This window comes from Diabrotica undecimpunctata, chromosome 10 (genome assembly GCF_040954645.1).
Source record: "Diabrotica undecimpunctata isolate CICGRU chromosome 10, icDiaUnde3, whole genome shotgun sequence".
Lineage (NCBI taxonomy): Eukaryota > Metazoa > Arthropoda > Insecta > Coleoptera > Chrysomelidae > Diabrotica > Diabrotica undecimpunctata.
The window spans coordinates 13,853,427-13,866,762 of NC_092812.1; the positions used below are offsets into that span (position 1 = coordinate 13,853,427).

At 32.4% G+C, this 13,336-nt stretch overlaps 1 protein-coding gene across 1 annotated transcript in view; it reads left to right on the forward strand.

The window, feature by feature from the left end:
- LOC140452340 (lachesin-like) overlaps positions 1-13,336 on the forward strand; it is a 985,903-nt gene that overhangs the window by 891,888 nt on the left and 80,679 nt on the right. Inside the window, exon 6 of the mRNA XM_072546526.1 lies at positions 9,963-10,082. Coding sequence (XP_072402627.1) covers positions 9,963-10,082 — 120 coding nt within the window. The remainder of the gene's footprint in view (positions 1-9,962; positions 10,083-13,336) is intronic.

A 13,336-nucleotide genomic window follows, 5' to 3' on the forward strand; every position in this document is an offset into this window, starting at 1 on the left:
ATATCGCTGGGCCATTTCCAGAAAGTGAAAATGGAGTCAAGTACATGTTGGTAGTAATGGATTACTTTACTAAGTGGGTCGAGATTTACGCACTTCCAGACCAGAAGGCCGCCACCGTTGCAGATAAGTTGATCCAAGAATATATCAGCCGATTTGGAGTGCCTTTGGAGATACATAGTGACCAAGGCAGGAACTTCGAAAGCGATCTATTCCAAGGAATATGTGATAGACTAGGCATGAAGAAAACAAGAACTACAGCATATCATCCACAATCTGATGGTATGGTAGAGCGGATGAATAGGACAGTCGGCAAGTATTTGACAAAGATGGTGTCCGATCATCAGCGAGACTGGGACCAATACCTTCCGCTCTTCACAATGGCCTACAGATCTGCTGTTAACGAATCAATAGGCCAGACACCAGCCAGAGTCCTATTCGGACGCGAAATGCGACTACCTTGTGATCTAGAATTTGGGTGTCGACCTGGAGAAGATGTAGCAGGTGAAGATTATGTGATCGAATTACGAAGAAGAATGGACGATGTACATGAGTTGGTCCGTTCTCACCTTCAGATCGCTACCGACCGAATGAAGAAACGGTACGATACACAAGCCGAAAAGGGTTGCTTTAAGAAGAACGACAAGGTCTGGCTCTATAATCCCAAGAAGCGAAAAGGTTGTTCTCCCAAATTGCAGCAGTTTTGGGAAGGCCCATACCTAATTATGGAGAAGATCAACGATGTCATCTACCGAATAAGCAAGATTCCGAGGGGAAAGCCGATGATAGTACACCATAACCGGCTGGCGTCTTTCGAAGTTGACCACGACATAGATGAAGAAGTGGAAGTAAACCAAGTCCAAGACGTGTCTGACCTCACGTTTGAGGAATTCATGGGTGCCTATGGAGGTACCGGTAAAGCAAGACATGGTGTTACCACTGAAGAAAAGCAAGATCTACTCGCGCTCCCCGATGACTACTCGCTGGCCCTTACCGTCCCGGCCAGTATCAAAGACGCACCAGGGTTGGCATCCGTCTTTCGAAGGAAGTTTGGTCGAGTTGCAGAACTTCAATGCCAAGTGCCAGCTCCCGGTAAAACCTTGAAACTCCAAGATGTATCACGTTACCTTTTCTACCTGGTAACAAAAGATACTGCCCGTGACCAACCTACCTACCGAGATGTATGGGAAGCCTTACTTCAATTGAGAGAGCACGTACTAGAGTCCGACGTGCAAAAGTTAGCTATGCCAAAGTTGGAGTGCCGCCAATTAGATTGGAGGGTTATCCGAAATATGGTGGAGGAGATCTTCAAAGACACCGAAGTCCAGGTGTTAGTCTGTTGCAATCCGCATTGTTACTGGTGCGGAGAGAAAACCGTCCCTTGTCATTTTTATACAACTGGAAGTTGTAAAAGAGGGTCCAGTTGCCGATACCAGCATACAGTTCCGGTTCCAGTCCCGACAGGGTTCCAGGAGGAACCATCTTTTAAGAGGGGGGCAATGTTACGATAAATATCATGGCCTAAAAATAACCGTAAATATATTATGACTAATTCTAATATGTTTTAGATTGTACGAGACAATTCGACCAGCTGGCATAAACTCCAAGTAATAAAAAAACTGGTTCCGTTCGAATCTTCCGGAATTAGGCCTGTTCATTCGAGGCGAAACCAGGTCAATTGAGGTCAACATCCATGGGGTTCTAGAGCAGCTGTTTTCGTATAAATATGAGGGAACTTTCATTTTGAAAACAGTTAGTGAAGATCTAAAGACCGCGCCCGCGATTTTTAATTGTTACGCTCGCCTTTAAATAAATTATGTATTTTTAGTGATTAATAAACTTATATAAATTATCGTGCCTTTTAATAAATTAAAGTAGGAACAATATAATAAATTAGTAAAGACATTATAACTAATTATAAATAAATAAAAGACATAACACTATTATCTTATTTAGGTCTCTTAAAGTCGATACATTGTCGATCTCGTTTTTCTTCATCTCTTTTTAATGCCAGAGTTACTGGTGCTGCAAAAGAACTAATTCTGCAATTTATTTTTCTATCGTCATTCTATCTTCTATGGAACATCTGTATGGTCTTTTGTAGCAATATTTTTCTGTTTGAAGTTCAATAATGAAGGCTTCATAATTCTTTACTCTGCCTACATCAAATTTATTTTTAGCAAATATTTGTTGATATTAATTCACTAGGGCATTTATTATTTTTTTTATCTGATTCTAAGTGTTCTGTGTTAATTAGAAATTGATGGGAGTTTATTCTTTATTAAAATTTACTTCATATTCTTCAAGTGTTTTGTCTATATCTTTTTCTATTTTTGTGATAAATTTTGTATTATCTTTTAATTTTTGTATGTTTAAATTCCCATCGTGGGTCAATCTAAATTTTTTTATTGTATCTAATCCCAATATGAGATCACTATCAATTTCTTTACTTTCTAATATAAATGCATTTATAATATTTTCTTCATCTAATATTTTTGCTTTTAATGTTACTAAGCCATTAGTTTCCCTACCATTAATCGATTTTAATGTACTGCTTTGTTCATCTTTTTCTTGATTTCTTACTTGTACTAATTTGGAGTTTATTAGTGTAACATTTGATCCAAGATCATAACCTTCAATTTGTTATTCAGCAATACATCAATTTTGATTAATGGTGGAAAATTTAGTTTTTTTGATCTTCTGTGTTTAATTCAACTTCTAAAATTAAATTTGTATACATATTTTTATTTTTTTCTGATTTGTACCAGCATATATTTTCTGGGTGATAGCGGTTACATTTTTCTTCACAAATTTTGCATGGTTTTTTTTTGTTTCTGGCTTTGTACTTTTTTTAACATCACCTATCTCCTCTATAAACTTCTTATTCATTATTATTTCGTATCTTCGTAACTCATTAAATAAGTCTTGTGTATTGTTTAAATTTTGTCTATTTATTTTCTCTCTTACAAATTTTGGTAATCCTACTGCAATAAGATTTATTAGTAAAGTTATGGTATATATATTTTTGTTAGTTTCTAGTAGTAGACTTTCTTTCTTTAAGGTATAATCTAAGAATGAACCATTCATAAATTTGTAATTTACAAAATATAACACTGGAGACCATAGATATAATATTATGATTTAATAAGATAGTAAGATTAAACATAGTTTTATAGTTTTATACAACCTGTATTTTTAGCTAACAGGGAAAAAATAATAATAAAATATTTTACATTGACAATTGACATTACATGTGTTCGTTAACTTTCTTATTCTTTTCTCTGTGTCTATTCTAAATTCTAATATACTACAGATTGTTTATTGTATTATCTTTTATTTTGTGATATTGACAATTATGTAATTTTAGTAAATTGTAATTGTTATTGTTATTTTCTGACTTTTTGTAAACTTTGTCCATAAAATTGTACAGTTTTCATTGATAATAAATCATATTTCTATTCTTTTTTATACAGTAAGAATTAAAAGTAAACATGTGCTACATAATTAACTAAGATTACAAGTGACAGTTGACAACTGGAATCACTACTAACATTGTGAACCAGTGTTACCAAGTACAAAATTCCAGTATCCAATGGAAATTAATCACGATTTCAATTGAAAATATGCTTATTTTGACATGTTGTTATTTTGATACGTTTATTAGGAATTTATCTAATTTGCATTTTGAGAAAGAATAATGAAGTGGGAATAGAAACTGTGATTATTTCCCATTTAAGATAATAAATATTATTAAAATATTACAAGAAAATAGCTCCAGAATAATATTAAGATAAAAGACTTCAATAAGAAGTTATAATTACCTGCAAAGCTCCAACTAATAAATTTAATGTTGATCTGCCCGATATTTTTACAATGAATAACAGCACTAGACTTCAAAGACACTGTTAAACAAACAACACTTTTACACAATGTAGCGGGAAAATTTTCCATTTAATCGTGGCCTTGTGATATTATTAATGCTAAAGTTACAAATTCAGTTTTTATTCAAATAAAAGACATGTATGATTCATACAACTCGAGTTTATAAAGAATGGAAACACTCTATTTTCCCAAGAGTTGATTATTTTCTCCATAAAACGCCATCTGTGAAACAAAGTTGATTATAAACAGGCTTATGATTTGTGGAATAATTTTGTAAATAAAAAAGGAGGTAAACTATTTGTATAAATATTTAAGACAAATAAATGACTAAAAAGATAAAAGAATAGTACATTTAATTTATTAATTTGAACGCTTTAGTGGCTACTGAATATAAATCATGTAAAATTTAATTTTGTTTTGTTAATAGTTGTAATTAAATAGGGGACGCTTTTGTGAGCATTGTTGCCAAATGCAAGAACAAGACGAGACTTACACAGTCTTGGTCTTGGTTTTGCGCCAATATACCTGGTCTTGGTCTTGGTATTGCGCTCCTGGTCTTGGTCTTGCAGCAAGAGTCTTGGAGTTTCGCAGTTACTCATTAGCCTATTGCTAATTAATAAATGTTACTTTAGATATTAGAACAACGTAACAGAGCTATCTAGGTATATATTGAGCTTGAATTAACATAGCCATAATAAAGACCAACCAAATTAATAAATGTCTAAAAAACTGACACCGAGTGTGGTTTGAACCTACGATCTAAGCGATCCGTGCCTGTGCTACAACTAACTGAGCGATCTACCATGTCCCACGTGAGTCAATTTGTTTCTTCAGAAACGTTTGCATCTAATAAGCTTATATGTGCTAAAACATGGTTAAAACGCAAGAAAATCAAATAATGACATAAACTTGACTGTATTTTAAAGTACATTATCTGTCTACAAATGAATTGATGGACCCTCACCTTATATAAAATGTAATAATAGAGTTAGACAATTTGCCATTTATTTAAATAAAAAATAAAATACAATACAAATTATATTATAGAACAGTATGCAATAGCCTTTGACATTACTGTTATTTTATATTAATTCCTTTGACCATAGAAAGTAACCATCTGGCTGACTCATCACTTAATCTATTTCTATGTTTTCTAATTACTAATGAGGCTTTAGAAAATAATCTCTCAGTAGGTACTGAATTTGCAGGTATTGAAAGAAAATCACTGACCATCTTCGATAAAGTCGGATATTCTGTCTTATGCGTCCTCCACCACTTAAAAGTGTCTTCCGAGCTGGCGGCCTTGTGTTTACTTAGGTACTGCTTCAACTCGTCAATAACTAAGCCTTGATGATATATGATGTGTAGAGTTTCATATTTTTTATAAAGTTCATTAAATTTGCGCAGGCTTTCTATTTTAATTTACTTCTCCCATAATCTCATGTCAAAAGTCTGAGCCTTATGTCTTGGGTCTAAAATTAAAGAGTTACAATAAATCCAGTTGCTCTTCTTATAATTTTGTCTCGAGCTTCTTGAAAACCCAGAATGAACCTTTTATCCACTTCAGATCGATTAGGTTTTTCATCTAATTGTTTTAAGATAGATTCAGTTTTATCGAGCAAGATATTGAATGATACAATGACTAGTGGTAATTTAACATATTTTTCTCTACCAGGTTTCGTCAGCGGCGGCCGGCCAGGTGAAGTAGGTGAAGGTGAGGTCCAAAAAAATATAATTAAATTGAGATAAATAAATAAAAAATGAAAGCAACATTATTATATCTAAATTCTGAAATCAATTATTTATTCTCTTTTAATTAATCTAAAAATTAAAAAAGACAACTAGCTTTATTAGCGGTACGTACTTGACGGTCAAGTCCTGACCTGTGTCACTAGCCGTGTAGGTAGGATTCAGGAATAGGTGAATATCATTTTTGAAATGCGAAATCCATCTGCATAAGCGTTCACGGTTGCCATGGCAACGTGACGTCAGCCTATCCTTAGTGATAGCTGAGAAAACTAATGAGTGAAGTTCCGTCTAAAAATATATTATCCGTCTTTACCCACTGTTGGGTGTGTATTTGGTATTCCTGTTTTTCGGAAATTTCTCTCAGCGAGAATATTTTGAAATTTAGTCTATTATATAGATATTTTTTATATAGTATAGTGTATAGTATAGTATTTATTAGTTTAGTTTAGTCACAGTATTAATTTTATTTGTTTAGTGCACTTTATTAATACATTTCTCTGTGGTTTGTTTCTGAGTTCGGATATAAAGTGTTCTCGTGGATTTCGTTTGGACAAAAATAATTTTAGACAGATATGAATCCAATTAATGACTTCTTCTTCTTCTTCCTATGCCGTCTCCATTAACGGAGGTTGGCGACCACATTTCTAAAAGTTTCTCTGTCTTTTGCAACGTGGAATAATTCGTCTACAGTCATGTTTGTCCAGTCTCGAATATTTCGCAGCCATGATTTCCTCTTTCTACCTATTCCCTTTTGGCCATCATCGACTCTACCCTGCATGATGACCTGCAGAAGACTATATTAAATGGTGGCTAAATTAATGACTTGGTGTGTAATATATTAGAGACTCCGTTTAGGCATTGGAAAAATGAAGATAAAAGGGATGTTCTATTACATGGTCGACCAACCAGTATTTTAAACATTTGCCTCTGATTCAGAGTGGTCGGCTGCAATCAGCATCTGACTCAGAGTGGGCGGCTGAATCAAAACTCACCAGCCGTTTTAGCAGGCGTGGTGTTTTAATCGCCAAAAAACCCTCAATGAAATGTCAAGGTTCAAAACTAAAATACCCCAGGCAAGCAGAACGAATCGTATCTAGTATAAGTGCCCTAATTCAAGTTATTAGGGCCCTAAACTCTATAAATTTTTTTAATGAATTTTTAATGATATTTGGGCGCGAAGTAGGTACGAAAACTCCTTTTGGCTCCGGCAAGCTTTCCTCATCTTCACCACTTTTTTAGGCCACGAGCCGCCGCTGAGTTTCGTTGACCAATGTTTAAAAATTATTAGAAACTTATGTATTGAAACTAAGTTGAAAAAATTAAGAATGGGTAAAAAAGCAATGATGATTAAAAGAATTTATTTTAAATTAAGGAAATACCTACTTAATTAATACAGTAATTTACCCAAATAAAGTAGTAGGTAGAGTTTGTTTAGCAATAAATGGTTGACATCAATTAGTACCGACTATAAACATCGTTGGTTAACCGAGTTGGTTAATAGTATAAAAGTCCCGGTTTCAGGTAAAATTTAAATGTATTAGCTGGTAAAATTTGTCAATCTTCATTTCTTAATGTTGATTTAATTGCGTATAATCCAAACTCATTATAATTTCATTAATACAGATAAGGCTTATATTGACGAAACTGTACTGATAAGAATGTTTTTCGAATTCGATGGTAGTGCGCGACAGGTTTGCTAATCACCTTATAAGTGGTTTTCAGGTATTTATATAATAAGTTTATGGAACTGAACACTAGTGATGTAGCGAATATTCGCATATTTTTGCATATTCGCATTCGCATTCGCGAAATTTGTGCGAATGTTTTGCGAATATAAATATGTATAAGAAAAAAAATAATTTGAAGATTAGGTTAATAAAATAAAAATCCATTCACTTCTCACTTTTTTTATTAAGAAAACTCACTTTATTTTACAAGCTTAGAAAACCATAAAATTAGAAAACAAAAAATAAATGATGCAGTGTAAACAAACAAAAACAAATTATTCTCTGAAACTTTTATTATCCAAAAGTTTTTAATTTTAGACAATCATTTTAAAAAAGTCTAGAATTATTAAACTACAAATTAAAAATAGTCTATGTGTTTTTATGTAAAGAGTTTTAACAAACAAACATAAACAGTTCGACTTCAGTTAGATAAGTTTAGGCAAATTTATTAATTCAGCAATTTTCGGAATAAGATACATATTATAATGTACACTACACCATCACTACACTGTAATGTAATACATTACATGATTTGTATAATTGTTCTGAAAATTGCTGAATGACTAAATTTATCTGAACTTATCTAACTACACACCTCACGCAAATGAGACTGGCGGCAGTGCCGGAGATAATTAAAATTGCCAAATTAAAAAAAACTGAGTATTCGCATTCGCATTCGCATTGACCCTAGTTTGATGGAAGACCGAACAAATTGGAAAAAAGTTGTACAGTCAGCCAAGACCCACCCAGGGTTGTAGCGCTACGTGATGATCATTCGCATTCGCGAATGTCGGTGGCATATATTCGCATTCGCATTCGTATTCGCGAATGTTCAAAAATTGACATTCGTTACATCACTACTGAACACCAACCAGTATTTAACTACGAGTTCTTGATAAAATTTGTTTGTCTTAATGTATCACGGGAAGTGTTAAGTAGTATTACTTATTTTTTTCATTACGTTTACAAATGTTACGATTTACAAAATCTACAAATGTTACGATTAAAAAACACGGTTCTTTTGAGAACCACAAATTATTATTAATGTTTGTTTTTCTATAATCTTAGCAATTAAAATAAATTTAATTTATTTTAAAACTCATTTGAAAACATTAATTTGTCGTCGTAATTATTGTAAATTTTGAGGATCCTTTGCTTGTTAATTTGCTACCAAACTAAAAATTCAGAGCTCAAATCTTCGAATAAAACAAGTAACGTGGGCGCCAATGTGTAACGATAAGACTACAAAAAAGAATTGAAATACTATTATAAAATAATACCTCAATCAACTATGGAAGCTTATCGTCTATACTTCCCCTAGCTCAGTCTTTCAAGTGTGAATCCCTCTTGTCTTAAACTATGAATCAAACAATGAAAATTCAGTTGGTAAAAAATAAAACAATGAATTAACTAATCACATTTATTCGGCATAAAACAACATAATATTTAGTTTGCACAAACAAACCCTGCCTAAAGCTTTACAATAAACACATTTAAAACTGATACTTACGGCTTTACGTGGTTGACAGGGTCAGTTGTTGATGGCTCCTGATGGTGGTTGGATGGTATTATAGACAGCTGTAGTCTTAGTTGGTTCCATATGTGGTTAATTCATTATTTCATTTAATAAATTATCCCATAAATTATTCCATAAATTATTTCATAAATTATTCCATAAAATATTCCATAAAATATTCCAGAAACTAGAATATAACACAGCTTGTATTAGAAAGACATCAAAGGAGTTTAATTTCTTTGCCAATTATTTTATAAAATCACAATTAAACAAAAAGCAGATGGCAAGGATAAAGTGAAATAGAATTATTATTCAAATTAGTTTTTGTAAGATTCCTATATGTATAAAATTGAAAACGTGGCTTTGGAAGAAGTGAGGTTATAAATATTGAAAATACAGTCAGAATTATAAAATATAGGTTACAATGAAACTACTCACCCTAAGAAATTTCTGCAGACCATAAAATGAACCTTATTCCATATTTCCTTCTTTTATAAATTTCAACTACAAACAAAAAAAATATATCCCACCACGTTTGAAAGCTGATTGACTGAAATTAGTGGGGAGTGACTACAATGAAGTATAGCACAGAAGCCATAGAACGTATACCTATGATGGAATTAGTTCTTCTGTCAACATAGAACAGAATATTTAGTCTACCGGACAGAAAGAGGGAGGGCGCCAACTATTTTTTGGAGAGAAAATAATAAAAAAGGAACTGAAGGTTAAGGAATTAATAAATTAATAAAGAAATTAAAATAAAACGCTTATTTAAATATAAATTTTAAATAAACGTTACAATGTTTATTTTTAATTACTCTATATTCTTTTATTTTTTTATTAAAACTATTATTGAAACAAAATTTAGATATTTTTAAACTATATTTATTGTTACGTCACTGCCGTATTATAATAAAAATCCTACAAATTGGAAAGACATCAATGCGTGCTGAGACATTTCCGACCGTAGGTGACTAGTAGTTATTATTCGTTCATTTATCCACAATACAATCAGCACAGCATCGGTGTCCTCCAGTTTGACTCGGCTAAATGCTCTTGGACACTAATTAGTTTAACGATGGTTGTTCCAGTTCACCCTCTGATTCAAGTTCGAAATCAGTTAGTGGGAGCCCCTGTAAACACGGATGTCACCCTACAGTGTCACGTTGAGGCGTCCCCAAAAGCAATCAACTACTGGACTAGAGAGAGCGGTAAGTAGTGAAGTCTCAGACAAGCTGAACACTTGACAATGCGCTGACCGGCACTTACCCAGTGACAGAGGTATCACAGGGACCGGATCCCAACTCAAAACTTTACTTTGTTATTGCTACGCTACTCTATCCTTTATCATTTAAAATTTCTATTTAATATACCACTGCTTCGTATTTGGTTACTTAAAAGCTGTTACATTATTTATCAAAAATTATGAAAGACATTTAATTAGAAACTATTTTAACACTAATGAACTTTGAAACTTTGTATAAACAATTTATTTAAACTGTAGTCAATGAAAAGTTCATTTAATATGATAAATATTCATTGACAAAATTTCGTCCCATATTTTTGTTTTTCTTAAATATATCATACGTCAGAACTATTTCCACACGTTTTGCAGTAAGGAATTTCTGCAATTTCCTTTTTATTTAAGAGTGTTCTAAATTCATGTAGGGTACGAATTTGACGCTCTTTGCGTGTTGGCAACAAAAAATACGAACATCGTTACAGCTTACACTTCAAGATTATTAAACATGAAGTGCTACACGAAACGCGTTTTCATTACTTTACTACTTTAAAGCACTTTTTTCGAAATGATTTGTTAAAGTTTGTTAAGGATTGGTAGTTAAAATTCACTCACACCAAATATAATGATTTAATTTTAACACCTATGATGAGATTAATTAAATATTCTAGAAAACTGTATTATTTACTGAGAGACGCTGACGTTCGATATACAATAGGTTTGTTTCTGCAGAGGTTTGCTTATCGTTTGTAAACTATGCACTCTGCGCAGACGTGAAATTAGACTGTTTCCTAACCGTTGTCAAAATTTATGCTGCACGAACGATTTGCTGATTATCAAAATATAGTTAATCTAACCTAACCTTACATTTTTGGTTAATATCGAGATTTATAATTTTTTAAATAAAACAAATATATTTCTAATATAGAAGGTAAGTACCACTTACTTTTTTCAAAACAATACCTTCGTCTAAAGTGAAAGTTTAACAAAATAATATTGACACTTAAAATAATAAATAATAACACATTTTTCTAAACCGCATATAAAGGTTACATTTGTTTCAGACTTACAGGAGTTTATAATTGAATCAGTTATTTATGAAACATAATAAGTCATAAAACTTAAATTTTGTAGGAGAAACAAAAAACCGTTTCCAGGAGAGTAGATATTACAAATTATTTTAAATATATAAAATACTGACAATAGGGTTTAAATGAAATATGGCTAGGGTGAAATTAAAAAATTTTAAATCTTAGTTTAAGAATGAAATGCTATGACTTAGGATTCATAAATAAACATAGTTGTTAATATGTATTTTTTATCTAAAGCATAAGAATAAGATAAAAATAACAAGAAACTATTGCCAAAAAACATTTATGTGCTTTTATAAACTTAAATTACGTGTGATCGTGTAAGAAGTTATTCTCTATTGTTGACCAGTATTTTAACGTATTATAAAATTCTTTGTGCTCTTCTGGTAAATACTGAAGTATCTTCTTTAAGTTTCTTCGCCTATCTTCTCTTTCAAAATGGGACATTTTGATTGATAAGCTTGAGTAGTAGGTAGTTGAAGATCATACTGCCCTGGCTTTTTTAAAGTAAACCTACTCCTTATAGCGTCACCAATAAAACTACTAACAGTAACAATACCAATACCGATATCTGTAGTATCAACTAACTATACTAAAAACTTATGTTTCTTTCCAGGACATACTATTAGTTCCATGACTTCTTTGACAGTGTAATAGCGATCTGTTCGGTGTAGTACACGCTTAACCAGACCAAAGTCTCCATCATTCGTGAGGATTGAATAACCTTTTAAAGGCAATCTATAGAAATTTTTTTTGAATCGACCCATATCTGTCAATGACAAGAAAAAACGTATCATCAAATAATTTTTGGTTTGTCCTGCACAGTTGTCACTGTACAGGTACAAATTTTCAACGTTAGGCAAAGCACAAATATTCAGGTAATCCAATAGAAAGGAGCAAAATTCGTTTGGTCCTTTCTTAGCAAGGCCTTCATGGTATAGGTAAAACATAGCAGTTTCATCACCAACATTATGAATTGAGAATGGAAGCACGGATAATTGCCTAAAATAGTACATTTCCTCGATAGGAATGCATGGAAGTGAAATATTCTGCATATAGTCGAATTTTAAACAAAGTGATGTGCCCTTACTCTCATTACATAGTTCTGTTGTATCCCTTATAGATTTGTCAAATTTGTTACTCCGTTTTTTCTGGACAAGCAATTCGGCAGCAGCAACACGTTTTGCAGTACCGTTACGTATTGTGCTTTTCAGTCTTAACGTTAGTCTTACACATTCACAGCATGTGTCCACTTGTGGCCGTCCAAATCGGTAATTAAACCTCTCCTTAAAAATTTTGTAATAGAATGGATATCCTACTTTTGTGTCAGTGTACCTAGTTTTAAAAAGAACATACATAATTTTTATGTTCAGGGTTGAACAAAGATACCTATTTGACTTCTTGCGTAGAATAATGACTATTTTTTAAGGGAAAACATTAAATGTGATCTATTATTTGAGCTGGTTGGAATGGTTTTTCTGTTATTCTGCTGCCCTTTCCTATCTTCAGGAGTTTTTCCCAAAACTAGTAAATTTTGTAAGCAAGTAATTTTGATTGATGTTACTTCATGGAAGCTTTCTTGCAGATCATTATTTTATGTTCTCCAAAATAAACGTTATAAACTAATGAACTGATTCTCTCTTTAAATGATCTTTTCCTCTTGTTCTCTAATTTTCTTGGTCTTTGATTTTTTATAGGTATAGCCTTGATTAGATTCTGTAGGTAAATATCTTGTTTATTTTTAGTCTTAAAGGAATATATTTCCTTCAAAATGTCCTGACGCTGTTCTTCCGTAATCTTACATCAGCATTTCATACGCAGCTAAAGAATAACCTAATTTAATATAACTTGTCTATGTATATTAGTTACAACTCTTTACCTGCACGGTTGCCTGGTTTTTCTTGCACGTACTATATTGCCTTTGTAATTAACTAACTCTGCTCCAGAGATATTGCATTTTAAATTTTATTGACTTTATACTCATCACTGTGTAGACCATTTCTCTTCTTCCTTCTATCATTTATTTTTGTTACTAAAATACGAATGTAAAGCAACAATAATGCTTTAGCAACGACAGAGGCCAAACAAATAAAAGTTAGGTTACAGGTTGTATGTATTCTGTCAAATTGGTAGA